Source organism: Eurypyga helias, unplaced genomic scaffold (assembly GCF_000690775.1).
Source record: "Eurypyga helias isolate BGI_N326 unplaced genomic scaffold, ASM69077v1 scaffold8151, whole genome shotgun sequence".
In the NCBI taxonomy this organism is placed as follows: Eukaryota; Metazoa; Chordata; class Aves; order Eurypygiformes; family Eurypygidae; genus Eurypyga; species Eurypyga helias.
Genome location: NW_010232814.1, coordinates 15,290 through 41,679, shown reverse-complemented (window position 1 = coordinate 41,679; position 26,390 = coordinate 15,290). Strand labels below are relative to the sequence as shown.

Sequence of the window (26,390 nt, the reverse complement as noted above, 5' to 3'; positions counted from 1 at the left end):
GAACATAAGAGGAGGTGACAGCACACAGCATCTCTCAGGAGGTACGCAGAATCCCACAGAAAGAGAAATCTGCTTTTCACACAACAAAATTTGTTTTCTACAGAAAGCCTATGCCAGAAATCAATCCGTACTCTGAAAATCTGCAATATGAACAATGCTGTTATTAATACAATGTCCCGAGGAGGTGCTGATTTTTGAGTAAACAACTGAGATGGTGACACAAGTTAAGGATTTGATAAGGCTTCCCAGGGAAGAAATTTCTTGAAACGTTCAGAATCTGAGTTTTAAAGAAACTGGCATATGGAGCATTGCAGAAGTCAAAATAAGAAATAAGATACTCAGCCTGGTACTGTATCTGTTCTATACAATGGCAGCAAGTGTTGCACTCAAACATATGGGGCAAAATAGTCTCCTGTTACACCTGCTATGCCCCTGTGCTGCAGTTGTACTAATTCAGGGTCAGTTACCTCTCCAGAGCTGACAGCAGAACATAGTAATTTAAACCCTCCTCCTGGTGCTTAAAGAAAATATCAAACACAGCTGAGAATTTAAATTTTCTTTAGTACAAAGCATATCTGAGAGAAGCAGGAAAGCCGTTTTCATGTGTGTTCCTGTGCAAGCATCTGTTTTTTACATGTAGCAGTCAATTGTTCTTACAAAAGCCCATCATGTCTGCTAGAAATACCAAAAGCTAAATTGCCATCTTATTATCTGGAGTTAACACATTGTCACAGGGCATGGAGAAGGGAGTACAGTAAATCCCAGTGGAAACTTCTCCTATCATCATTAATTGTAGATATTAGTAATATATTAATATTAAAATTGACACCAACAGTTTTACTATAATTTAAGCCATCCAAATTTGCCTCTGCTCTGTTTCATATCCCAGTAACATAATCCCAGAGCAAATAGGAAGCAAGGAAAGAGCTGTCTTCAGATTTCTTCTTTCAAATGCTTTATTTGAGGAGGGTTGCCATGACCAGAGAAATTAAGAAGCAAACACTCCCAGCTGAATTCTTTTTTTCCTTTTTAATGACATTTTGGTATTATTTTCATGCACTGCAGAGCTCTTCCAGGTAGTTGACCTCTTGCAGGACATCAGTCTCACAGGCGGTCACATACCATGAGAAATTCAATTTATTGAAGATAATTTGTATAACTATGAGAGGTGAGGTTATCAAATCCTGGTGCACAGCATTGCACATAGAATCTGTCCGTTAACTAGTTCACAAAAAAAAAAAAAAAAAAGAAGAAAGAAAAGGACCAAAATTGAATGTACGAGATGAACTCTATGGAAAATAAACTGACCTTTTTTACATTTTTGTTTAAATCAACCAAGTTGAGCAGGAAGATGTGGTCTTTAGCCCCGATTAGCAGCCGGCCCCTCTCCTCATCTAACAGCAGGGTTCGAAAATCAAGCCCCTCTGTTGAGCCCAGGAATGGGATGCAGCTGTTTGAAAGCAGCAAGTCTGTGGGAAAAGGAAGAAAATCTTTATAATCAAAATGTTTACATATGACTCATTGGTGTCTTTTGTAAATATATGCAACCAGCATGGCGCACGCCGGTGAGATAACTGCAGTCTTTGAGCACGTCTTTCCAGGATCACAATAGAGATCCTGTTAACCTTGGTTTTCTTTGTGGATTTTTTACTTCCAAACAGGGTAAAAATTACTTTCACAAAACATTTTTCTGTATGAAATTTTTAAATAAGTTTTGTCTATGATATAAAGGAATCTCATTCTTTGACAGAAATTAGAAACAAAAAAGACAGATCTTCACAATATATGTTACACATTTCCTTCATTGTAAGAAAACTAATGTATATTTATATCATCATACTCATGGATACACATGACCAAGGATCAATATCTCACCATATTTGGTGGTCTACATATAAAGCAGCTAAGAAGGTCAATGCCAGGAAAGAATAGTTAGGAGCGGGAAACAGTGGTTAGATGTGGCAGGTATCACAGGCTAATAGAATAGTTTGAATCACAAGAAGGTTTGGGTTGGGAAAGACCTTCAAAATCATCTAATTCCAACCCCCTTGCCATTGTCAGGGACACTTTCCACTAGATCAAGTTGCTCAACCCCATCCAAGCTGGCGTTGAACATTTCCAGTGATGAGGTATCCACAACTTCTCAGAGCAACGTGTTCAGTGTCAGCACTCTCATCGTGAAGACCTTCTTTGTTTTGAATTTCTTTCTCATATCTAATTTAAATGTACCTTCTTTCAGTTTAAAGCCATTACCCCTTCTCCTATCACTACATGCCAAGTCTTCGTCCATCTTTCTTATGAGCTTCCTTGATATATTGAAAGGCCACAATAAGATCTCACTTGAGCCTTCTATTCTCCATGCTAAACAACCCCAATGCTCTCAGCCTTTCTTTATAGTAGAGGTGTTCCAGCTCTCTAACCATTTTCATGGCCTCCCCTCTTAACCAATTCAACATGTCCATGTCTTTCTTGTACTGGGGACCCCAAAACTGGATGCAGGTGGGATGTCATAAGAGGAGAGTAGAGGGGGAGAATCACCTCCCTTGACCACCTGCCCACACTTCTGGTGCAGCCCAGGATATGACTTGCCTTCTGGGTTCCAAGCACACACTGCTGGCTTATATCCAATTTTTCATCCACCAGTACCCCCAAGTCCTTCTCTGCAGGCCAGTTCACAATCCATTCAACACCCAGTTTGTATTGATATTAAGGATTGCCCCAACCCAGGTGCAGGACCTTGCCCTTGGCCTAGTTAAATTTCACATGGTTTGTATTAACCTCTTCCTCCATTCTGTCAAGGGACCTTGGAAGATCATTTAGTACAACTAGATGAGGGATAGCATCCCTTCCCTCAAGCATATTAACTGCACCACTCAAGCTTGGTGTCATCCACAAACTTTGTGAAAGTGCACTCAACCCCACTGTGTCATTGATAAAATATAAAATAGCACTGGCCCCAGCACAGACCCTTGAGGGACACCAGTCTACTGATTTCCACTTGGATATTAAGCCATATACATGGTTGAGAAGAACTGGAAGGAGATAGTAACCATAATGTGTATAGAAAGTATGATATAAGATTCAGTTTGTCCAATGTCTAATATTGAGTCCTGGTGGCAGTATAGGGAATTGCTACAATTAAATTTTCAATTACTGTAATTTCAATTGAGAATTGAGATCTGAATCAACGACCAGCAAGCAGAGGTATAACCTTAGGGCATAGTAATGAAATGAAGGCAATATAGAAGCATATTCAAGGGAGCATACAGTAGCAACACCTCTAAGTTCCTGAGGTCTTTCCTTACAGAGGTGGCAATGCCTGGTTGTTCCTGCAACCTTGCCTTCTCCTGCAGAGGAAGTTTTCCCTATTAAAAGCACAAATTTGACACTTAAGTTTTACTGTGATTTAACAGCGACTTCCAAACTCTTTCAAAAGGTAATTAAGAAGAACATGTTACTCTGAAACTAATGAAAGAATCTATGCTTCTCTTGTAAAAAAGCTAAAAGGTTGTAAGGTAAAAAGTCTGGAAACTTTTGCTTAATGAAGACTCTGTGGATGTAATTATGGGTGAGGACACAAACAACATACAGAAAATAGCACAAGGGGAGTTTAATCATGTTGGGCAGTCATTAGTTTGGGGACAATGAAAATAAATATGTAATTCATTTCTTCCACAAGCAAACTCTTCAAGCTAAACTATTCAGAAATCTTCGGACAGAAGACAAACCTTGTATTTAATTGAACATAAAATTAAGGGTATTTCCACCTTCCTGGCACTGGATGAACAAGGTACCCTTCCTGTAGGAGAAGCCAGACTTCCAGCCCAAGTTATTTACACTTCTTGATCATGATGAAAAACAGGACTAGTGTTTTGGAGAGTAACTCCTGAACAAACTAATGAGAATAAAACAAATCAAAACAAAACTTTTTTTCTCCAGTGTCAAAAGATGACAGGCATAGCAAAGATTAAATCCCATTGCTGGCTAGTAAACAGCAGTGTGGGGAAAAAAATATATTATCACTATTAATCTGACTACCTGGTATATAATTATGGCAATTATTTTTTGGCTCAGTCACTTCTATTTACGCTCGTGTGGTTTTGTCTGGCTCACTGCTGAATGTTGTTACAGTAGAGGCTGAAAACAAATTGTCTTGTATTGCAGCCCCTATTCCCCTAGGTGAGATTTATTTGGCAGTACTTTGGAAAAAATCTTACTTGACACTGAAAAATTAAATGCAACATTAAGCACCATACTGCTTTACACCAGCACTGTCCTTTCTCATGTTCTGTTGTGAAGACAAAGTTGTCAGGGGTTGGTTTTTTTTTTTTTTCTAAATTAGTAACACTTTAAAAGACCTGTTTATTAACTGACAGCAAGACCAATTAGGAGCAACATATGGTTAGCATGGTACTATGAAAACCTAAGTCCCATCCAAACTACTTCTTACATCAGAGCTGGCTGATGAATAGCCTGGCTGCAGAACAGTTTGAGCAAGTGTAATAAATAAACACAAATTTTTAAAAGGAAAAATCAAAGCCCTCTAAACACAGAACTTCTGAAGCTTAGCTCACAACACTAGTATGTTTTCACCCTTTAAAGAAATAAAGATGTAGTCCTCTTGACATTTGCTGTTACCGGGTTCCCTGTTAGAGGACAACCACTTCTATTGAAACTCACTTTTTGTGTGATGCAGATGATTCTTCATTAGACGTCATACTCTGTACAAGCCTCCTCGTTTTTTCTGACTGGAAATCTTTGGTACTGGATATGATGGAGCTGTTTCTGTGATTAGTGATTCTGTGTTTCTGTTTATTGGGAAAGGGTTCTCTGACGCTGATCACAGCACAGCAGGAGGTTTTGTCTCCCTTGGGCTACTCAAATTCTTCTTGCCTGATCTCTAAACCACTGTTTATCAGCTCAGCACTGCTGGAGCACATAATTTCTGAGTAATCGTCTTTTTCTCCTCCACCCATGACATAAGAGCTGGCTGCATTACTAGACTATCTGATTCACTGTATATAATACGTGCCTTATAAATTCTGCAGTCAGGATTCAATCTCTATCCAACAGCTCCATGTCCCAATTAGTACATCAGATGGAGGGAAGAAGAGGAATACAGGATCACAGTATCAAGTATTTAGTCATTCAGGGGCATTAAAATGAATAAACAAGAGAGATTCATGAATTTCACAGGATGCTATATTTCAACAATCCATACCACCCTCTGTTACTTTTAAATCTCTTCTGATGACAAGCTTCCAGTCATATCAGAGTGCTCATCTGTGGGACATGGGTAACTAAGATGCAGAATATGAGGGAAAAATCCTTCTCATCTCCAGCCACAGGAATTTGATCTGAGTAAGGATAAACGATACATTTGTGCAAATGCTCTAAAGCACCTGCTTTCATTACCTAGTCATGCAATCCATAGGCCTTTGCAAGTGTGTCACTGGACAAAATATGCAGACCTGATTCTCCACATACCTAAAAGGAGATGCCTGAGACTGCTGTCCACTTCCATTTCTTTAGTATTTGGAAGGAATGATCACTGTAGTGACCATCCCAAAAGGACTTCTGTCATCTATTGCTTAACACTTCCAGCATTTCTCAGTTAAGTACCGCCTAGGAAAGCTACAATGGGGAGGGAACAAGTTGTCTCATGATGCCCAAATGGGAATGACCCCATCCTGGTGCCTTGTACAGTCATTTTTTTACTGCATCATAGGGAAAACATCTGTAAATATATGTAAAATGTTCTGCAAAATGTTCCAGATTGAAATGACAGCACTGCACACTGATTTCTTACTGACACAAACAAGAACACAAGCTGCAAAGTGGTGAAGAATCAGGTTGGGTCACTTATTTACTAACTATTGAAAAGAGCCTGGAAATAAGATTCTGAGCATGGCCACTGATAAGATTAAAACTGAAACATGACCTAATAAAATTTCTCAAGTAAACATTAACAGAGACTTGATTAAATTACAGCCAAATTAATCATTGTTCTCACTCCATAAAAGTAAAACAATCCAATCTTTCAGGTTGAAATTGTCCTTCACAGAGAGAGATATTAAATAGCACCAAGGATATTACATTGGAAAAAATTATTATGAAAAGCACAGTTGTCCAATGTTTTTTTTTTGAGTTTATGGTAACCTGCTGATTAGAATCACTGCATCTCTGTAGCCAGACTAATACAGAAACAGCATTCTCACAGTGCACGGAAACAAAGCAAGTTACAGGGATGGTCTCAAAGGTTTTTTCCAACCTAAATGATTCTGTGATTCTATGAGTACATGTTCAGCACTCAGTTTATAGTGTGCATTTGCTGTTTTACTATAAATTAAATACTTCATTCCAGTCTGGTGATTAAATGAATATTCATTAAACTCCCTTTCTGGTTTAATATTTCACTGTTGAGTGGTAGAAGCTGGCAGAGTGGCTGGTTTTATTTTTTTTTTTTTTTTAATTTAGAAAAGTATCTCAGTGGACTTGGCTCACAACAGTATGACCATTGCTTACTTAAATCATCTCCAGCAGCCCAGCCATAGCATAAAGGCTTTGAATGACAAAATGTCATCTGTTCTGGTAAAATGTATTTACATTTATATGTCATACTTATACTACTCAGCCTCAGGTCACATATGTGGTGACTGTGCTGCCATTCCTCAACTCCAGCATGGTGTAAGCATGCAGCAATCTGGAACCACTTGGTCAGGACTCAGTTGCCTTTATGGCCAGTCACACACATTTTTGTAAAGATGGGCTATGCCTAAATGGGCTGAAAGGGAATGCCTCAACCTGTTTCTAAACAGCTACATCTAATGACACCTTTGAAGGACTTAAAGGCTGTATAATTCTGTAATTCTTATATACAGTAAAAAACAAATGTCACAACACTTCCCTCTTGATTGGAGCAAGCCCTTTCATGTGTTTGAAAATACTCACGATTATTTACATGGGTATTGTGTGAATCCTCAACAAAATTGTTGGGATAAAGAAATGTCAATATAACATGAATACAGCAATTTACTTAATTCCTAAAGTATTCTGACCCTAAAAGATCCAATAGACCCCAGATGTATTTGTATGAAGGCAATGGGAATAATTCTAGTCTACTACCAATCTCTACTACTTATTGCAAGAAGCAAGTTATATTTTTTTTTTAGCTGCATCTCACCATGGACAATGATTTGTTGTGCGTGCCATGTGGCTCTCATTTCTATACAATGAATTTTATTTGGCCTGGAGGAAAATGTCATATTCATGGCACACCAGAGTCTTTCCAAAAGGATGTGAACTACTGGGAACAGAGAAAATTATTTCTTGTTGGCACAACACTGTACCAAAATCTTGGTTCACTTTCTGAGTAGTCCCCAAACCAGCTTGTACTCCACCACGTATTTTTGGGTTAGGTAATTTGGTTACTCTTTTAGAACTGAATTGTTCTCCAGGAAGGAATTACAGTCTAGGAAAGTGACACTTGAAAGAACTTTTTCAAAGGCTGCTCCAAAATTCAGGTACAGTCTGCAGGCATTTCAGGGCATTTTTCCTTCAAGCTTCAGATACCACTATGTGCCTGCTTAACAATCAACAAACTAAATATTTTCTACATCTCTATTTGCAAATACTTGGTGATGGATGTCAAATCTGTCAGCATTTTACAATCCAGAAAAATTCTGTTATTAAAGTGGCTCTGTTATACACTCTGCTTCTCAAACCATCATTACAAACAACGGTAACTAAGCTGTCTCTGCAGAGAAAAGAAAAGTAACTCCTGTTGTGGGACCTGATCCACTTTCATATCAGTAAAGCTCACCTGAAAGGGGGTGCTTCTACAAAAACAGAATTGAGACTACTGCATATTACATAGTTCATATATTGCAGAGACTGGAATATAATCAGTTTACAGTGCTGTCTTTGCCTGTTTTTTAAATCTGCAAAAATGGTAAAAGTCTAAAACAAAATATGTACATGCTTGCCATCAAAAACATAACCAGTTAAAGAATGAATGCTTATGTATTTTAGTTGGATTTTAACTGTAAATAAATTTGACCAGTGAAACAGCTACACAAAGAACTTGTAAACTGTTATTATTCAGAGATGATTAAAAGCTTCTTTGTGACTTTGTTATTGGTGAAAAGATGTAAAGGTCCAATTCACAAACTTAACAGAACCAAACCAAATAAATTTGGATAGCACAACTGAAAATTTATCCGAGTGAAACATTTGTCTTTCTGAAAAAGACCAAAAACAGTAGATTTGCACAGGTTCCCTTTTCCTAAGTAGCTTATCTTTCCTGCAAAACTGCCAAGGTAAACAAACTCACTGCTGTTGCTAAGGCAATATTAAATCACCTTTTTTTTTTTTTTAAGTGATACTGTGGATATTTAAAGAATATGCACTAACAATATAATATAATACAAATGATTGGCAAGAATGCTTGGCACATTGATGGACTTAAAAAGTATGAAATCTCCTCTCTAGATGTAGGGCAGAACATTCAAACCCATCAATTCTATTTATTCATTTTCTATTGCCAGTACTAAACTTACATTTTTTCCCCCTTCACCTTTCATATATGGTGAACCTGGTTGCCAGTTTCATGTATAAGGGATAAATAATCAGTTATTTGACTGAAATCTGCTTTCCTTCTACTTACACCTTATTTCAAATTCCCTTCAAAGTATCCAACTGATGATAGAAACTCTAAAAACATGTATTTTTCCTGTATTTACCAGAATAAAATTTTAGGCCATTATCAAAGTCAGAGGCCAGTTTTCTTCTCGACCATACAGATGAGGAACTATCAACATAACTAGAAACCACCTTCTAGCCCTATCTTTTAAAATTATCTTTCAACAACCAGTCAAGCAGCTGAAACAGTCAAACCTCTACCATGTTCTGAGAGAGATGGCTTACAACTCTCTCTAGTTAGAATTTTGAGTTTCAGATACCATAGAGCCATTCAAATAAAGCAATTTCATTCATGCCCCGGTTAACCATTTGCCAGCCTCTTGTCCCACCCAACCTATCAGCCAATCAAATACACAGAAAGCAAGACAGTAATGATAGTCTTCAGGTGGAAATAATGACAAATTCCTCTTTGACTGGCTTATTCAAAAAAGCTGAGCTAAACTCATTGACCGTGAATCAGGTTTACTGCTGCAACTGGTCTACTATCTCACCTCCTAAACCTTTCAGCTACCTTTATGTGCATAATCATATGACCTGCAATCAGAAAGGTGTGCTTCTTGTGAAGGATATAGCCATGGGGAGATCAGTCCACACTCTGAGGATGAGGCAACACAAACCAAATGCACTGACTATAGGGTGTGCCTAGCAGATGTCTACCTTCAAAATCACCTCATGGATCTGAGGCTTGCATTAACTTGCATGAATGAAAACACTACTCTGCAGCAGTGGACTCATTCTTTCCTGCCTGGATGAAGACATGGATTGCACTTTGCAAGTACGACCAGGTGTTAAAAATGTAACATGGTGATCGGATTTAGCACTTTAAGGCACACAGCTCTTCCTTTGTCAAAGTATGGTTCCTAAAATTATACGCAGTGCTATCCCTCCTTTCAAAACAAATTACTGTCATTATCTTGCTCTTGCTTTCAAAATAGTACCAACACTTCACTTCAGACTTTACTTTCTTCAGAATGATGCAAAAATGGCTAGAGTATTTTCAAGCACCTGTACCCACAATTTTCAACCAAGTGCATCTTCAGATGGACTTCTGAGAACATGATGTTCCTGGAGATGCACACAGCACCCTGGGGACAGTCAGAGGAGCTCTTTGCTACACCTTACAGCCCATATATCTGTGGCCTGCCAAAACAACATCAGGTTGGCTGTTTCTTCCACCCATACCATCTGGTAGCAGCTGTACAGAATACGACACATTTTTACGTCCTTACTCAGTTTTTGCTTTGTCGATGAAATTCCAGCCTTAGGCAATAAGATAAGTGGACTGTGTTTCACACTTGGTGTAAATGAGAATGTTGTGGTAGATTTCAGTGTCCAAGGTTTAAACTGCAAGGAGTTTTCTCAGGTAAATCCAAGGTATTACTGACTACAGAAACCTGTATTTGCTTCAGTAGCTGATCTGACACTACCTATAGGTACTGACAGATCTGTCCAGGAGTCTCCACCTTATGCAGACATGCTTTCTCAGACTGCACATCCCACACCAGGACTAGTTCCACTGAGCCTACAGTTGTTATATATGAAAGATACTGTTTTTAGCATGGCCAGATATCTTAACAATATGTTTACTGTCACATTTTTCTCACCAGGTTCAAATGTATTTTCCAGCTTCCTAATGAATGCAATGTTCATAACAATGTAGATAACGCTTTCATGCTAAAAGATGAGAGACCTTGAATTGCAGTGGCATGAACAACTCTGTTGAAATAATAGTGTCAGATGGAATGGCCCTGAAAAACACTTTAATATCAATACTAACAGGCTTAGCAGAGATACAGAACAGCATGAGCTATTCCTGAAGAAGGAGACAGAAGGGGTGTTAATGTCAGACAGATTTACTTGCTCAGTTACTTCATTAGTGACACAGTTTTGAACAGCTTACAGATAGCAAAATGCAGATTTGTTGCCTATCATTGCTATTATTGAAAACCACTCACAATTTCCATACTAGTGCAGTCATATACTATACACCAGTTATAACCAGTGTCTGTGAGCAACACAGTTTTTTATGGAAATGTTCAATAACTGTGCGTCCCCACCCTTCCCCACCCTCTGCATCCTCCACAGACACACACCCCACTTGCACTTGCATCAACACTCACAGCCAGACCCTCAGTTTAACCACTGGGACCTGCAATAATTTTATCAGCTGAGGATCTAGCCCTGAGTGTAGAGCAAGAAGCCATGGGGTCTATTCCTCTCTCTGACTCCAAGCATTGGACCAGAGCCCACACAAGCTGTACAGTCAAGTCAGTCAAGCTGTAAAGTTAAGTAAGATACAGATACTCCTAACAGCGTACGTCCTTGCCAAAGGGGATAACGAAAACTGGACCTGGTGCAAGAGAAAGGGCAGGTCCATACATCTGGGAGCAGATGAGAGGAGGAAAGAAGTAGATATGTGTGTCTGGGGAGAAGGGATCAGGGAGGGAAATGTCCTCCTTCCAGAAGCAACACGTTGTTATGTTGGCTCAGTTGCCATGAAACCGCTGTTTGAGAGAGCCTGTAAGATCTCTTAAGTGCTGATGGTCCTTCAACATCCTTCCCACAGTCCCCCTGAGGCCAAGGAAATTTCCTCAGAACTGGCCTCAAAACCTCTTCTGATTTCTCAACAAGACAGGTCCAGATAGATGAGGAGGCATACAGTGATGGAGGTGAAACCAGGTCTGGGAAACAACCACCAGCTTATCCAGGGAGCAAAGGCTGCATTTGGCAGAGGCTGAAGGGGCTGCGGTGGGAGGAGTGCCTGTGCAGGAAAGGAGGCGAAGGGCAGTGACCTCTGCAAGCAGATTTACCTGTCAGTGGAACAGATATTTCCGTTGTTGGCAGTAAACCTGCTTTAGGAGGTTCCTGCTTGCTCTCCTCACACGTAACTGCTTGTTCCTGTCCCTGCAGGGGGGTTCCCTCTCTGACATGGGCCAGATAATCTTTCTTTCCCATGCTCAATGAGGAACAAGAACTTTTATAATGACAGTGGGGGCATTAATATTTTAGTTGTTTTTACCATCATGACTGCTGGTTGAGCTCACATGGAAAAATTATTAATGCTCACAGGCATTAATAACCCTGCCCTAAATTGCTACAGAAGTGCAGGGCAGAGATGCAATTGCTATAGGGAAGCAGTGTTTAAGTCAGTCATTATCTGGGGTAGCTGCACAGGATGGACATTCTCTAAGACAATGGGGATTAAACGTAGAGACTGACTGTTTTCAGGAAACTTCAAAGATTTCTGTCCTTATATTCTTTTTCCAGTTTTCCAGATATATTTTATTTGATTAAAAAGCAAGCAAGTGTAGCTTGGTGACTCAGCTGGCTATTGTGAAAGTAAGTTTTCAACATAGTTTTGTACTGGGAGTAGCAAAGGACCACTTCCAGCAATGAAAATAAAACCAATCACATTATAATAGCTTGGACTAGCATAATGTTCTCCCATGGCAAAGTGAAATATAATTATCAGTTATACTTTCTGACACTGACAGGAGTTAAGTACTTACAAAGTCATTAAAACTGGAGGTCATTGAATATCTGCATTAATTCCCTTTTATGTTAGTTGTTGGTCTTGGAGCTGTGCCTACAAACCTCTAGCAGACTCAGTCTCACGTGCAGATGTGCAGGTGGACCCAATATCTGCATTGTAGATAGGCAACATTGTGATAAGACTGTACTAAATAAAAATTACAGGGTAAGAGATATCAGAGATATGTGACTGTACAAGTTAACCATGTGCACTATCGTGTTACCTTCCGTCAATCATTAGTATATAGGCATAAGCTATTATTTAATATTGGAGGGATACATTTTATTATTAATATTTATATTTATTTATCTATTTGGGGGCATGAGTGGTTGTCATATAGAATGCTGTTTTGTTACATATTTAGTGAGAAATATTTTTCAAAGAAATCCAGGCTGCATGGACGATGCAGTGGGAGTTGTAAAGTCATTCCAAAGCTGCCAACTTAATTCAACATAAAATTTCAGTGTCTTCAGTAACCCCTTAGTTGTCTAACACTATGATTCAACACAGCATACTTCTCTGGGACAGCCAGGATTTGGATCACAATGGAGAATGTCTGTTTTCTTGAATTAGTGGGAAAAAAGGTACCTTTTTCACTCCCACCCTTGTCTAAATGCCTCTATTAACCACAGATAGCCAATCCCTCTGACTTCCCTGATAGTGCTTTGGTATGATAAAGGAAATTTTGTTTCTGTCTCTTTCTGCTATCTCTTTGTGTATTTATCTCTGAGGACTTTGACTACAGAATAATAGTCCTACCCTGCACCCCTCGGACCTTCTTTGAGGAACTCATCTATAAATGGAACAGCAGAAATGGTGAGAGAGGAAAGGGAAATAGGATGTGACTCGAGGATCTGAACTGCAACCACAGATGTCCAATGCTAGACACACACTGACGTCAAGAGGATCATGCCCTCAAATTAGTGCATAGAAAGAGAACAAAGTTTGGATCTTTAAGCTACTGCTATTGGGTTTGCTTTACAAATGTCTTTAGTAAAAGTGCAATGAGACAAGCATTTTTAAAATACACTCTTCGAAGCTGAAACCACTGGCCATGTATCTGCCCCACATTCTTCTTCTGGGGAAGCAGTTTTTGGTGTTGTCTTGTCCTCCTTTTACAATTGATTAATCATTCTTCTCAACTCTTATTCTTTCATTATTTTTTTTCTCTCATCTTCTGAGATTTAATCAAGTGAACATTCAGCAGAATAGTTTGGTATTTTGTGAACACAATTCTTTTTTTATCCAGTTGAGGCCCTTTTGTGATCATGAAAAAAAGAAAACTGTTGTGAGCTACAGGCTGTTTACACTGTTAAGAGGTTGATACGGGTCAGTTCTCTAAGGTTATTCTTAGTTCAACTGCTATGTAAACTGCTGATGTCACTGACTGAAGGCTGCTCTCCAGGACATTATATATATGATAATTATATGACAGAAAAGGCAACATATAGTTGGATCTGACCTCCAAGTTCACTAGTTTAAAAAAGAAAAAAAAAGATGTCTGTAAGAAACTTGCTGTTTTTCCTGTTACTAAAATGTAATAGGCTCCTTCAAGTTTATACTTAGTCTAAGCATATACAAGACTCTTTCCTCATCTGGATGGCAATGCTCATTCGTCTTCAACTAAGGGGAGATTTTAAGTATCAATGTTCACTACCTCCAGAAAGCATTTTTGAGACAAAACAGACAAAATCTATTTCATAATTAGGCAATCATCTGAAACTTGGATCTTATCTCTCACATAAACATTTTATGTTACTCTACAAAAGAATGAAATATTTTTTTCTGAGAAATCACAAATCATCAAAAAATAATTAAACAACAAACAAGGAATTCAAGAAAAGCAGCACTTCCTCACTCTGCACGTTTCCTTGGTCTTCATGGGCATTCAGAATGACAGCTGCTGATATTACCACAAAAGCATGTTTTTAGTGAATTTTTCTTCCTCTTCCTGTAGAGCAAGCACAGATGCTGAAGTGCAAGCTCATTCTAGGCTTTTTTGTACATCACCGGTTTACCGCATTCCGAACATTTATAGTTGTGCAAAACCCCCATCGTGGCACTGGGATTACTGCAACCTCACAGACAGTTTAAATGAGGCCCATGGAGCTATATAACTGAAGTACATTTTATGTGCATAATTAAATGATGCATGACATGGAAATAAGCAAGCTTTACTGAAACAGAACAAACTAACTGCCCTGATGCAACAGTTGAGCATCTTATCAGTTATAAAATAAAACAGGTTTAAAGCAAAAATTATTTAAAAAACAGGATGCTTGACATTGTAACAAGTTCAAACGATCTTTTTAAAAACATTAAGGAAACGCATTAATCCAGTCAAGTTTTCAAAAGGGTTCCTGGCACCAAAGTGTTATCCTCTGTTTGCTTTTTCACCATGTTGTAAGAATGGATCTCTCTTAGGGGGAAGAAAATAATTTATGCAAAGCACTGCATGAAGCTAAACTATCCTTAAACAGGGTTAATTTCCATGTGGAGATGATTATTTAGCATTGTCATCCTTCAACAGAGAAGTAGAATCACATATATTTAGTTTACTTATTTAAGATGAAAAAAGCAAGGAGGAGTGGAAATTTGATCCTGTTTCAATTTAATTCAAAACTCTTGCCATGATTTTAGTGGGAGTGAGGCTGCATCTTAACTTGTTCAATGTGAAGAAGACAAAAATCAGCTGAGAATGATATTCTTGTTTATCAGGTTGAAATTACTGCCATAGTTGGAAATGATATAATTTCATGGATGTTATTGGTGACAATGTCCAAATCTGGGCTGGGGCATATCCCCCAACCAAGAAAACAGGATGCACACTTCTGTAATATAAATTATTCTTTGAGTGCACAGACTAAGAGGTACATGAAAAGCAACAAATTGAATTAAATCAACAGGCTCAAATATGCAATTAGGAGTCTGGATTTCTACTGGAAAATTTTTGGATGGCCACAAATTGAAAAGGTTGACTTTTTTTTTTTTTAATTCTGTATAAAAGTACCTGACAAAAAATTGACAAAGACTACTACCTAAAAGACAGACAGAAATAAGACTGTCCATGCTGTATGAATTAAACACATTTGTATGTAGGAGTTCTGACCCAGGCCTTTCCGTTCTTTAGAACAGGACTGATGCTGTCCCATAAATGACATTATTGAATGAGACTGGTATGCAGGAACCTTCTGCATTTGCTACAGAGGTTGGAATGAGGATGTTAAATGAGGCAGCAGACAATGAGGATGTGCTGCTTAGGGAAGCTGAATGTCACTTCTGTGCTTGAAATTTTCTGCAGTTTGGACAATGTTCACAGAGTACCTCCAGCTGCATGAAAATGAATGATAAATACACACTTGCTCTGTGACTGAATGCAGTGCTATACAAAGACTATTAAAATATGGAATATGCTCAAAAATCAGGCCCTAGTTTTCCAAAGATGGTAATCTTCTATTAGAAGACAGTTTCTTTACTTTCTCCTAATATTAAAGCTATAACATAGTAATAAAAACCCCTTATCATCTTGTAAAAGTATCTAAGAAACATGAATTCAGGTCTATATAGTGAGAGTATCCCAAAACCATCATGAGAGCAACTTCTGGGATATGAATGACATCTGCACCAATATCTGAAAGCTAAAGTGTAAGTGAAGAAAAGAAAAAGAAATACTGAATAATTATTCCATTGATGAATTGGGGAAAATATGGGATTATAGGATGGGGTATGTAATTAATGACCATAGTGTATTATATTAACACAGGTAGAGTATACATGACTTTGCCCCTGTATTACAACATATTTTAATTGTCTTGTGTGCGTTCGTAGTTTATGTATGTGGGATTTTCTAGAATGCATTTTTAGAACTGGGTCAAACAATAAAGGAAATACATCATATGACATCATTCACTGGAATATCTGTATATTAACATTTCCAGCACAGATTTCTGCCCTGTCATCACAGAATATGATAACCTATATCTGCCATGCAAACAACCTCTAAAATTTTAATTGCTGTCTGAAAGCAGAGGGCTTGTGACACACTGTGGTTAATTGAAGCACTCTTGCGCTTATAGACACTTCTTTTAGCCATCCCACCTACCCCTTCTTCCTCTTCCTCTATCCACTGCTGACTTTTTCTTTGTCTCTCTATTTTCTCCTTATCTGTGTTTCTTTAATACCTCTTCTTTCTCTTTTCTTGTCCCCTACACTTCTTCCTCAGCATTCATCACATGGCATTCCCTTTCTTCTCCTTACATGTCATGGGCATGGGAATAAGCCGTTTCCTAGCCCTCAGCTGAGGTATGCTGGGCTGCAGCTGTGAGATGAAGTAAGAGCAGGGGAAAGTCCTGCTCGCTTCCAGCTATCCTGCCCAAGCAAATGCTCGGCCATTCTGGGGAGATGGAGTTATGCCATCCCATAAACACATCGTACTTGGAAGGGGATGAAACCTTCCCTTGAAAGACAACATCTTTAGCAGCCAAATGAACACACATGTGTGACCAGGTTTTCAGAACTGCCTGATGCAGCCAATTTTGGTTAGTTTTCCATAAAGAAGGAAAAGGGCCCCATATTATCCTCCTCCTGGTATTTAAAGTCATAATTCCAAAGAATGGAGATGCCAGGACTTGTCAATGACATGACTGTAATAATTTTATGAGAACTGGCAAGACAGTTCATTTCTCCTACACCTTATTCTCAGAAACCTTGCAGTTGTTTTGGCTGCAATACTTAAGGGGGGCAGGGGGAAGGTAAGCTTCATTCTAACAACTATATTAAATAGTCAGGACATCTGCCATGCTGTCGTCAACAATAAAGACATGATTTAATTATGACAGGCACTACTTGCATCATTTACAATGTAAATGTGTGAAAACAAAGCACTTTTTAATTGTTCCCTGTGGAAAAAACAAACCCACCAAACAGAAAACACCAAACCAAACAAACCCACCAAAAACACCCCCTCACACACACCCAAAAAAAAAAAAAAAAAAAGGGAAGAGGAGGCACAATAAAGTCTGATAATTCTCTTTCCTTTGGCTTTTCAGTTCCATCACAGCTCTCCAAATTAAGATTTATGTGCCATTTTGTATCTGTTGTTGCTTTTTTTCCCCCTACAGGGATATAGGTGGATAAGTTTGGATAGGAAACTGCATCCCTCAAGCCAAAGTGAAAGGTTTATAAAGTTGCTAATAAAAATTTGGGTCAGGGCCTAAACATCAATCATCCACTCATTGTCTTTTTAAACGAGCTCAGGCATTTTCCCAACCACTCCCAGCATGTCTCTTCCATTATTTTAAACTGAGATTTCAGCGAATTTTTTGTCTCCTGTGTTGACCTCAATAATTTTTCTCTCTCCCCCTCCTTACCTGCCAAACGCATCTATCAGGATTTTGCCAAAGGCTATCTGCTTTTGAAGTTGAGAGGAATTCACTAATCATGACTGTCAAATCTACAATAAATGCCAGGACCATATGGTATATGCTGCTATTGGGAATTATCTCAAAAGGCCTAGCTGTGAAATGTCCCGGTATACGTTAGAGGGGTTTTATTACTAACTTTCATAACTCATGTCAGGTCTTTCAGTTTCTGTGTTCATTGGCTTAAGTGAGTGCAACTGTTTCCTGAATTTATAAAAATGTTGTCAAGATCCCTTGATCTCTCTTCCTCTGTCTCTCTCGCACAAACACATTCAAACACATATATACACAGGGGAATACCATACACAGTGGCATACAAATCTATTAAAAGGGAAGCCTGTAAATAAATAGTATGTCATTGCGCTTACTCAATAAATTCCTGTGTGTGTTAAATGTATGATAAACATATCATAGCCACCGATGAAGGCTTTACAGCCTCTTGTCCCATCACACCATCCTGAGTGTAATTCTGTAATGCATATGAAGATTCTAAGTTTGAAAAAAATGAGAGCAGAATTAGCTCCCATAAAGGCAGGGTGCTGACATGACTGAAAAATAACCAGCTGGGGAGCATTTGCTTTAGCTAAGGAAGACAATAACAAAGTGATGTATCTCTGTGACTTGTAAAAACTGTGGAAGTGTACTGTACAGTCAAAGCAACAAGAAATGTACCTTCTATAAGTACTTGTTCAATAAAGAATTGTAAAATTACTTTGTGTTTAAACCCCTCAGCCTGTAACATTCTCAAAAAAGTGTACATAAGGTTAAGAAAGTCCTCAGAAAAACATGTTTTTGTGATCCAAAGACATGGCAAAAGAAAACAACACTTCAAGAGTTTCACATACCAACATGGTGACAGAGAAAAAAAATATTACAAAAATAATATATCCGTGTTGCTTGAAACACTTGGGCCAGGTGTCTTGACTTTCCCTGATTCCCTAGAAAGATGTGAATGTTCTCCATGTTCCATGTCATCCCCACAAGCCACATGGGAATGTCTCCAATGGGCCTCATGGCATTTCAAGTAGCACTAGAAGCTTGTTTAGGCCATGATTCCCCCTTAATTTATGTATGTTGCATTAATATCCTCTAGAAGTAAACTGAAATAATGATTGAAAAACCCAGTTATATTTCAGAAATGTGTATCCCTCCACCCAAAAAAGAAAATTTAATACAGTCCCTAGGCAGACTTCATCCATCATTAAGGCCTCTGTTACATCTTTCTGGGAACTGGAGGGACAACTGTGTTTCGTTTTCCTGATTAATAATACAAATGAACTGTTGGCAACAGCACATCAAAACAAAAGTGGCAGAATCAGAAAAACTGCTGAAAAGTTTACCTTTATAGGAAAGCTTAAGTCTTGGCATATTTTGTTTTGACGTTCCAGTGACTGGAAGGAACAGCATTGCTAAAGATAACAGGATGCAGGCATGTGGCACTTGGGAAGCTCTCATCCTGCTCTCTTCTTTCGTATCTTTTTTGCACTACGGTGAAATAACGTCCCGCTTTTCAAACAATCCAAATTTAATCTGGAAGCAAAAAGAAAACATCTGTAGATTTTTTGGACTATTATACAAATAATAATTCTGAAAGCAAGCCAGACCTATCTTTAAAGAGTAGCTCATTTAACACATTCGTTATAAAGTATTTTTTCCTCTAGTATAAATCAAATTGTTGTAAATCTGTTTCTTTAATACTAAATTTACACACTTTGAGGTTGGAAATACATATAAACTTTTCAAACACCAATGTCTCGCATAGCTAAAGTTTAAGCACAAATTAAATTAATGCAGTATCTACATAAAGGTTATTTGGCATTCAAAAGTAACCATGCAACTCGTTAGTTCATACTGCTCTATTGGATATCTTAATGTTTTATAATTCTCTATCTCAGTACAACAGCTATTGTACGTTTATGCTATGACTAGAATAAACTGTAATATCTCAGATACCATGGGTATACAAGCTGAGTTAACAGTGAGGACATACTCATAAACTTTCATAAATAAACTAAGAAAACTGGATGGAGCAAACAGTTGTGTTTAGTTTTAATATAGAAAAAAGTCAATGCAGCTGATGGATTTAAATGTGTTTTTTATTTCCAGCAGAATAACCGCCTCAATTCACCTACCAAAATGTCCTATAAACTTTAATGAGTGGTTCATGTCGAGGTCAATAGGCTGATATGGGATTTTGTTAGCACAGTGTGCAGCTAAGCCAGCTTTGCAACACTTTTCACTTAATAACAATCGTTCATATTCCATAAATCTTAAAGTGTTTTACAAATGAAAGTAATTATCACAGTCCTTATTTTCCCTATGCAAAAATGGAATCAAAACTAGACTGAACCTACTTCCTCAAGGTCACCCTGCTACCCCAGTAGCTGAACAGAAAGCAGCAACAGTTCTCCTGGTGTCCCATTTGTACCCACTTATACAGGATCCCTTTTGCCCAATAATTCCACTTTTGTATATGAAATTATTTGAAATGGCACCCTGAGTTCTGAAGGCAGAATTTGATGGTTGATAAATCACAGAGGTCAGAGCATGAAAATATCTGTGAGACCAGATACTTTTCGCCTACAAGTCCACGACACCAGAGGTCAAGGGAGATAGTGAAATGACAAATGTCAATGCTTGAGTAAAGCTGCAAATCAAGGAGTAAGGAAAACTTATGGTTAGTGGCAGAATTAAGGGCTCATGGCTTGCCATGAAAATTCTTTTCTGAAAGGTACTGAAACCACATGATTAAAAGAGTAATCCTAGTGCCCACATCAGCAGCACTTGCCCAGACATCAAAGGAAAGGCTCCTTGTGAGCCCAGAGATGCAGCACAGCTCGTGGCTGCGGAACCACTCCACAGGTCTGGCACTGAAGCTCGCTGCAGCACTGGTGCCAGAGCACCTCGGTGAGCTGCAGAGGCTTCCAGAATCAATTTAGCACCTCATGATGCCGACAGTACATTCCTCCTGGCATGAAGGGACTGGAAAGAGGACCCCTTCAGTTCTCTGTGCCAGAGGAAGCCTCTCTCAGAAGAAGCTGAGGCTTTCTGGGCCTCCAGATCTTCTGCCAATTGCAAAGACGAGAGTGTGCAGGAAGGGCATGACGGGGAAAGAGAGAGGGGAAACAATTTGTAAAGTGCCCGAAGCTTCCTTCCTATCGTGGAACATTGAGCTTCTTTCTTCTCAATCCCTCCCTCAACATTCACATTCAGTGTCTGACTGCACTACTTCTGGCCAAGTGCCATTACATATTCATAAGATGACATGGAAAGAAAACAAAACAATCATGAAATGCCTTTGGTTCATTTTTCCCTTTGCTTTATTATAGTCTAGGGTCCTGAGAGAAGGCCCGTTCTTCTTCTATGGAGGTACATCTATTTGTGTTTGGATTATGAAGAACTGCTGATGAACAGACTATCACAAGGTTATACAACCTTAAAAAAATCTCTTTTCGGGGGAAGAAGGGGAAAATAAATGCAGGGGGGAGGGGGAGGACTAAAGACAAGAGACATCAGCCCTGTTCATCTTCAGTGGGATGATAGACACAAACCATACTTCAAAAAGAAGCAATTAAGAAGGAGCCAGCCTCACTGCAAATATGCTGAGAAGTCATGGCTTGAGGGCCTGGGTCTCACCCAACAGGGATCTCACCAAAGGATTTGGGGTTCATTTCGTCAAGGCAAAGTACAGCAAAGAATCAAGATTAAATTTTTCGCTTATAGAAAAAACCAGTTGCCTGAACACACTGTAATTTGCTTAATTGCAGATTGAGGACCGGCACCAAACCTGGCCTTTTGGTCACACCTCACAACCTCATTTTTTCATTTAGGGTTCTTCAGTTTTTGTTCCCCGTTTCACTTGAATGTCTGTGAAAAACCATTTACTTTAATTCCTGACACAAGAAGGTTAGTTTACACTGGATGCAGCTGCTATGTGAGCTCGAGCCAACCCTGTCTTGTCCTGGATTCATTGCAATCTGGCCAGATTGTCACATATATTTTTAGTTTATGATGAACTTCTAATACAATTCCAGCCTCTACAGAGTCCTTCCAGTAGTCTAATGACTAGCTCAGGTTAATGAACTTCAGAGCAGCTAACTGGCCATTAATCTTCAGGAAATATCCTTCCTCTCTGTAACATATGCAATGTCAATCAGTGTCCTGTGCTTACAGAGCCATAGTCATGCTGCTCAAACGTAAAAGACCCATGAAGAGAAATAAAATATAAAACTAAAAGCAAATCAAACTCACTCCTCCTTTCCTCCCCTTAAAAGTAAGAAGAGTTCTGTCAGATGAGGAAAAAATATTGTTTCCTTCAGTTCTTCGATACTTCTGCTAAGCACCAACACGATCTAAAACTTCCTCATCCTGAACAGACCCAAAATAAATGAGGAAAAAGAGTAAGAAAAGAAAAATGCTGAGGCTAAAACTGCTTTCCCACCTTGGCTTCAGCTAGGAAATAGCTGCACTGTGTTAATTATCACCTGTGAGACCAACTGGGGAAGGAAGCTATGCATACACCTCACTGAAATAGGGGTATTTCCAGTGGAATAAAGGGGCTATTATTTGCCCCACACGACGGTGGGAGGCATGGTGTTGAAGAGGGTCCAAGGAGCCTGGCTCCATCCTGCTAGGACCTCCCTGAGGGGCTCATAAATTCGTAATGGGCTGTAGGTTAAAACTGCCAAAAGACACAATGTTGATCTGCTGGTGTCCTGCCATCTTGCCAGAGAGAGGCGGCTGGACGTAACTGGCACATGCGTGATGTCACGTCCCTGAAATGAGGTGTCACCTCCCTTCAACCGGTCAGATTTAGTGGAGCCTATAAAACAGATTGCGCCGAAGCTACTGTCTGAAACAGGAAAACCTGGAGCCAATTTACTAAACATAATTTATTCCAGGCCCTTTGTTGCAATAAACAGAGCTCTTCAGCCTTCTCAAACACATAGACAGTAAGGAGCTCTGTGCTTACGGGAGTTTTTTCAGTTTTTTTCAGCTCAAACCTATCTAAATGCAAAATCTCACATTTACAAATACCGTGTGGGTTTCCAACTTCTCCTGGCGTCATGGAGTCCAGAGCTGAAAGGACTGTGACCCATCTACAAATACACATTTCTTTTAACAGTAGTTCATGTAGCTCTCCATTTAATTCCATAACAAAAACCTATGCAGAATTGGAGGATAATTTAAAACCTGTCTTTAGTACTAGTTTCCTGAAGCCATTTTAAAATTTGCAATTTTGTACTCCAATAAAGATGACAATGAAAACATACAGTAAACAGAAGAAAAGCAATTAACCACAGGGTATGGCTCAGTTATACTGAATCTAATAGCAATGTTACAAATTGCAAGTAACTACTGAAAATTTAGAGGAACCTTTCAGTTGGCAGTTGTTAATTACAAAAAGATTAGTATAGAATAGAATAGAATAGAATATAGAATGGAATAGAATAGAAAAATGTCTGATGGTCACTACGGACTTGTAAGTAGGCTGAATAAGTTACCTAAGCAATTTCGTCTCAATATGTAAATTATTATTTCCGATTCACAAGTTTTTCTTTTTTCTCCTCAGCTATACCTGTCTGAGACCTTGGAGTTTTATTTTGTTTTTTCATGGAGTGAGAAGAGAGTAGAAGATGTCCCTTGCAACATCGACCAAACAGCATGTTTAGCGTGTTAGACAAACAAATTGCTTTTAAAGGACTTAAAACTAGTTAGCTGCAAAAAGAAACAAAATGTACCACAACTACAATTCAAATGTATTGAAAGGTATGTTATCTGTTTACTCATATTGTACAAATATTTTATATATATGCATACAAATTTAAAGCACATTAACTCCAAATATAGATATCTGTTTCCATTGTATTTACTGGTAACTGTCTCATCTATAAATAATCACACATATTCCAAGAGGAAAATTACTATGAATGTCTACTTTGTGGTTCAAAACTGTATTATAGTCATGAACTGGCTATCGAAAATTCTGTGTTAATGAGAGGAAAAACGACAAGCATAAGTGAGTCACAATAATAACTTTTAAAATAAAATAAACTAAAAATAAAATTATATCTCCAGACTTACTTAACAACCTCAAGTTTCTTTTTAAATCACAAAGATGAAATTCATCCAGAGCACAATGAAACTATGTTCTTGTAACCCTTAGATAGAGAGTCTGTTGATATATTATTTGTCAGAGGAGTCTTTTCTCTTCATTGTGAAATCTCAGTTTAAAGTTAATTCCATCCAAGAACTGATAAACTGTATTATTCATAATTATTCTCCCATTTATTAAGTAGCTTTTGTGCTGTTCATAGCACAGCAAATGTTCTCTTCCAGGATTCTGAAAAATACTTTTTTTTAGAAAAAAACCAACAAACACAAACAAACCCAACAGATTAGCATTACATCACTTCCCAACACTAGAAAAAATTACTGAATAAAAACATAATGGTAGAATAATAATTTAAAAAAATGTTACGTAAGCCTATAGGAAGTGATTTTTGGTTTGGTTTCTTTTTTTTTTTTAGCTTAAATCATTGGTTTTAGTATATCTGGTGTGGATAAGTTTTTGCCATAAACCAGACCTTGCTATTGTTAACTATTCAGTTGAATAGTAGAGACTCATACAATGCATAACCCAGCTTACCATGAGTTTTACAAAGCTTTACATGCTTTACCTTTACTGAGCTCCTCAAAAGATTTATACCCTATCCATGCAACACCAGTAATTTGGAAGGCAAGAAAAATCTCTGCTCTGGTTCTCACTTGAGAAGAGCCAAGTAGAGCAATGAAAAATGGATTGAGAGACAAGGAAGATGCAACTAAGGGAACAAAGAGTCAGCAAAAATCTGTTTTTATTGAGAGAACGATCTGATAATAAATAAGGCTCTCTAATAGGTAGAAAATGTCTGAGAATAGTTTTGGATGTTTTGTTCATAAAGATAAAGTAAAAATGGAGACAAGGAAGTAAAGAATGAGAGAAGAAAAATGAGGGAACTTATTAAGTCTATTTTTTATATATTTTGCATCTTTCTGAAGCTAGCCTACTAATAGAAGCATTTATAAAAGGCATGTGGCCTGTTTGGACATAAAATGCTACTCTCTAATCCTAATCCTTCATCTACTGTGTCTCCTTAAAGAAAGAAAACAAAAATCAGATCTATAGTTTTGCATTCTATAGTTTATTTCCCAAGCACAATGTCTATTGTCCAAGAAAAAGGATGAGATGGAAAGCAACTTGTCATCTGATAATGATATTGCAAAGAGATGAAGAAAAAATGTCTCACCAGTCAGATGTGCAACTGATATCTTCCACACATAAATATCTGCATGCATTTCACACTAAAGTTAGATGCATATGCATCTCAGATGGATTTTTTTCTCTTTCTTTTTCTTTTTTTTTTTTTGTGGAAAGAACTGTGATTTCAGATATTATGCCTGTAATAACAGCTTCCCATAGGATCTTTACTTAGAACGACATGAGAACACCCCTCGTCTGATCATTTGAAAAAAAAAAAAAAGAAAAAAAAGAAAAAAACACAAGCCGAAGAAGAAAGCAGTGTATGGCACGATTTAGCAACACATAAGAACCAAAAGGAACCCTAAGCCAAACCTCAGTGTTACATTATTTTAAGTACAGTATGTTTCCCCAGCAGACCAAAAAAAACTTCTCAAGCTATGAAAAGTGATTCTAAGACGGGTTTTGTAACTTCAGTACCCAAGAAAAGAAAAAGGCTGCAGGATGAAAATTCCTAGAGACATTAATGAAAAGGTAGACTGGATGAAAACCGCTTCCTGTTGAGTACCGTGACGTCTGAAGGTTTTTGAAGAGAGCCAGAGAATTTTCCTCTAAAATGTCTGTCACCACCTGCAGCACTTGGGGTGGCTTGGCTCAGCTCTGAATAAAGTAGACAGGGAGAGAATGTGTGCAGGAAGCTTTGCCTGTTGAACAGCTTTGGCCTGCTGCAGAGAAAATACTGAAAAGCCAGAAAAGTGTCATGATGCCCATCAGAGAAAAGTAATTCTCATTTTGGGGAGACCTGCCTGATCATTTAAACAGTAACAGATTGCATTTCTCATGCTAGAACCTGAATTAACCCCAGGCAGCATTGTCAAGCCAGCTAAACCACTGACCCTGCAACTACCATTCTTTTGCTGGAAGAAACACACCTACAGTGGCCAACTCAAAAGAAGGATTACAGTTTCTCTTTCACCACCAGGAATTCTTGCCAAAGTTTTGCTGTGGAAAAACTATTCTCTGTACCTCCTTTCATAGGAGACCTTCCAACATCTGCAGGGGTGGAGCATGAGTCCTCTAGCAGCGACAGTTCCATTACCAGGGGTCTGGACTGGCTGATATTTCTGGGGTCACCAGTAACTACTGGCAATGGGGTATTTTACAGGTTAGTTACTTGAATGGAGGCTTGCCCTACCATGTGTTTTGCATGTTTGTGAAAAAACAAGCTTGATGGGAAGATTGTGCAGCACTCTGGTGAAATGTGTCAGGAATCAAGTCTAGACTTTTAGGCACAACACAGTGGGAAGGTACATAATAGTGCACACTCTGAAAGCATATAGCCAGTGAGTTGTCTATATGGATTATCTGTATATACAAGCAGGTAGGGTCTTCCATCCTTGGCCCAAGCAATCCAGACCTAAGCCAGCTCCTGCTGTTGCATGGCTCCATTAATTGCATACTATACAACAATATATTACACATTTCAGCTATTAGAGGT

The 26,390-nt window shown here is 38.4% G+C and overlaps 1 protein-coding gene across 1 annotated transcript in view; it reads right to left on the bottom strand.

Moving 5' to 3' along the window:
* Window positions 1-19,185, bottom strand: part of LOC104516995 (semaphorin-3D-like) — a gene marked incomplete at its 3' end in the record, with an annotated part of 61,720 nt that extends 42,535 nt beyond the window's left edge. The window contains exons 1-2 of the mRNA XM_010161521.1: window positions 18,993-19,185; window positions 1,309-1,469 (exon numbers count right to left, since the gene is read on the bottom strand). Of these exons, the coding sequence (XP_010159823.1) occupies window positions 1,309-1,469; window positions 18,993-19,107 (276 nt within the window). The remainder of the gene's footprint in view (window positions 1-1,308; window positions 1,470-18,992) is intronic.
* Between the last annotated feature and the right edge of the window lie 7,205 nt (window positions 19,186-26,390).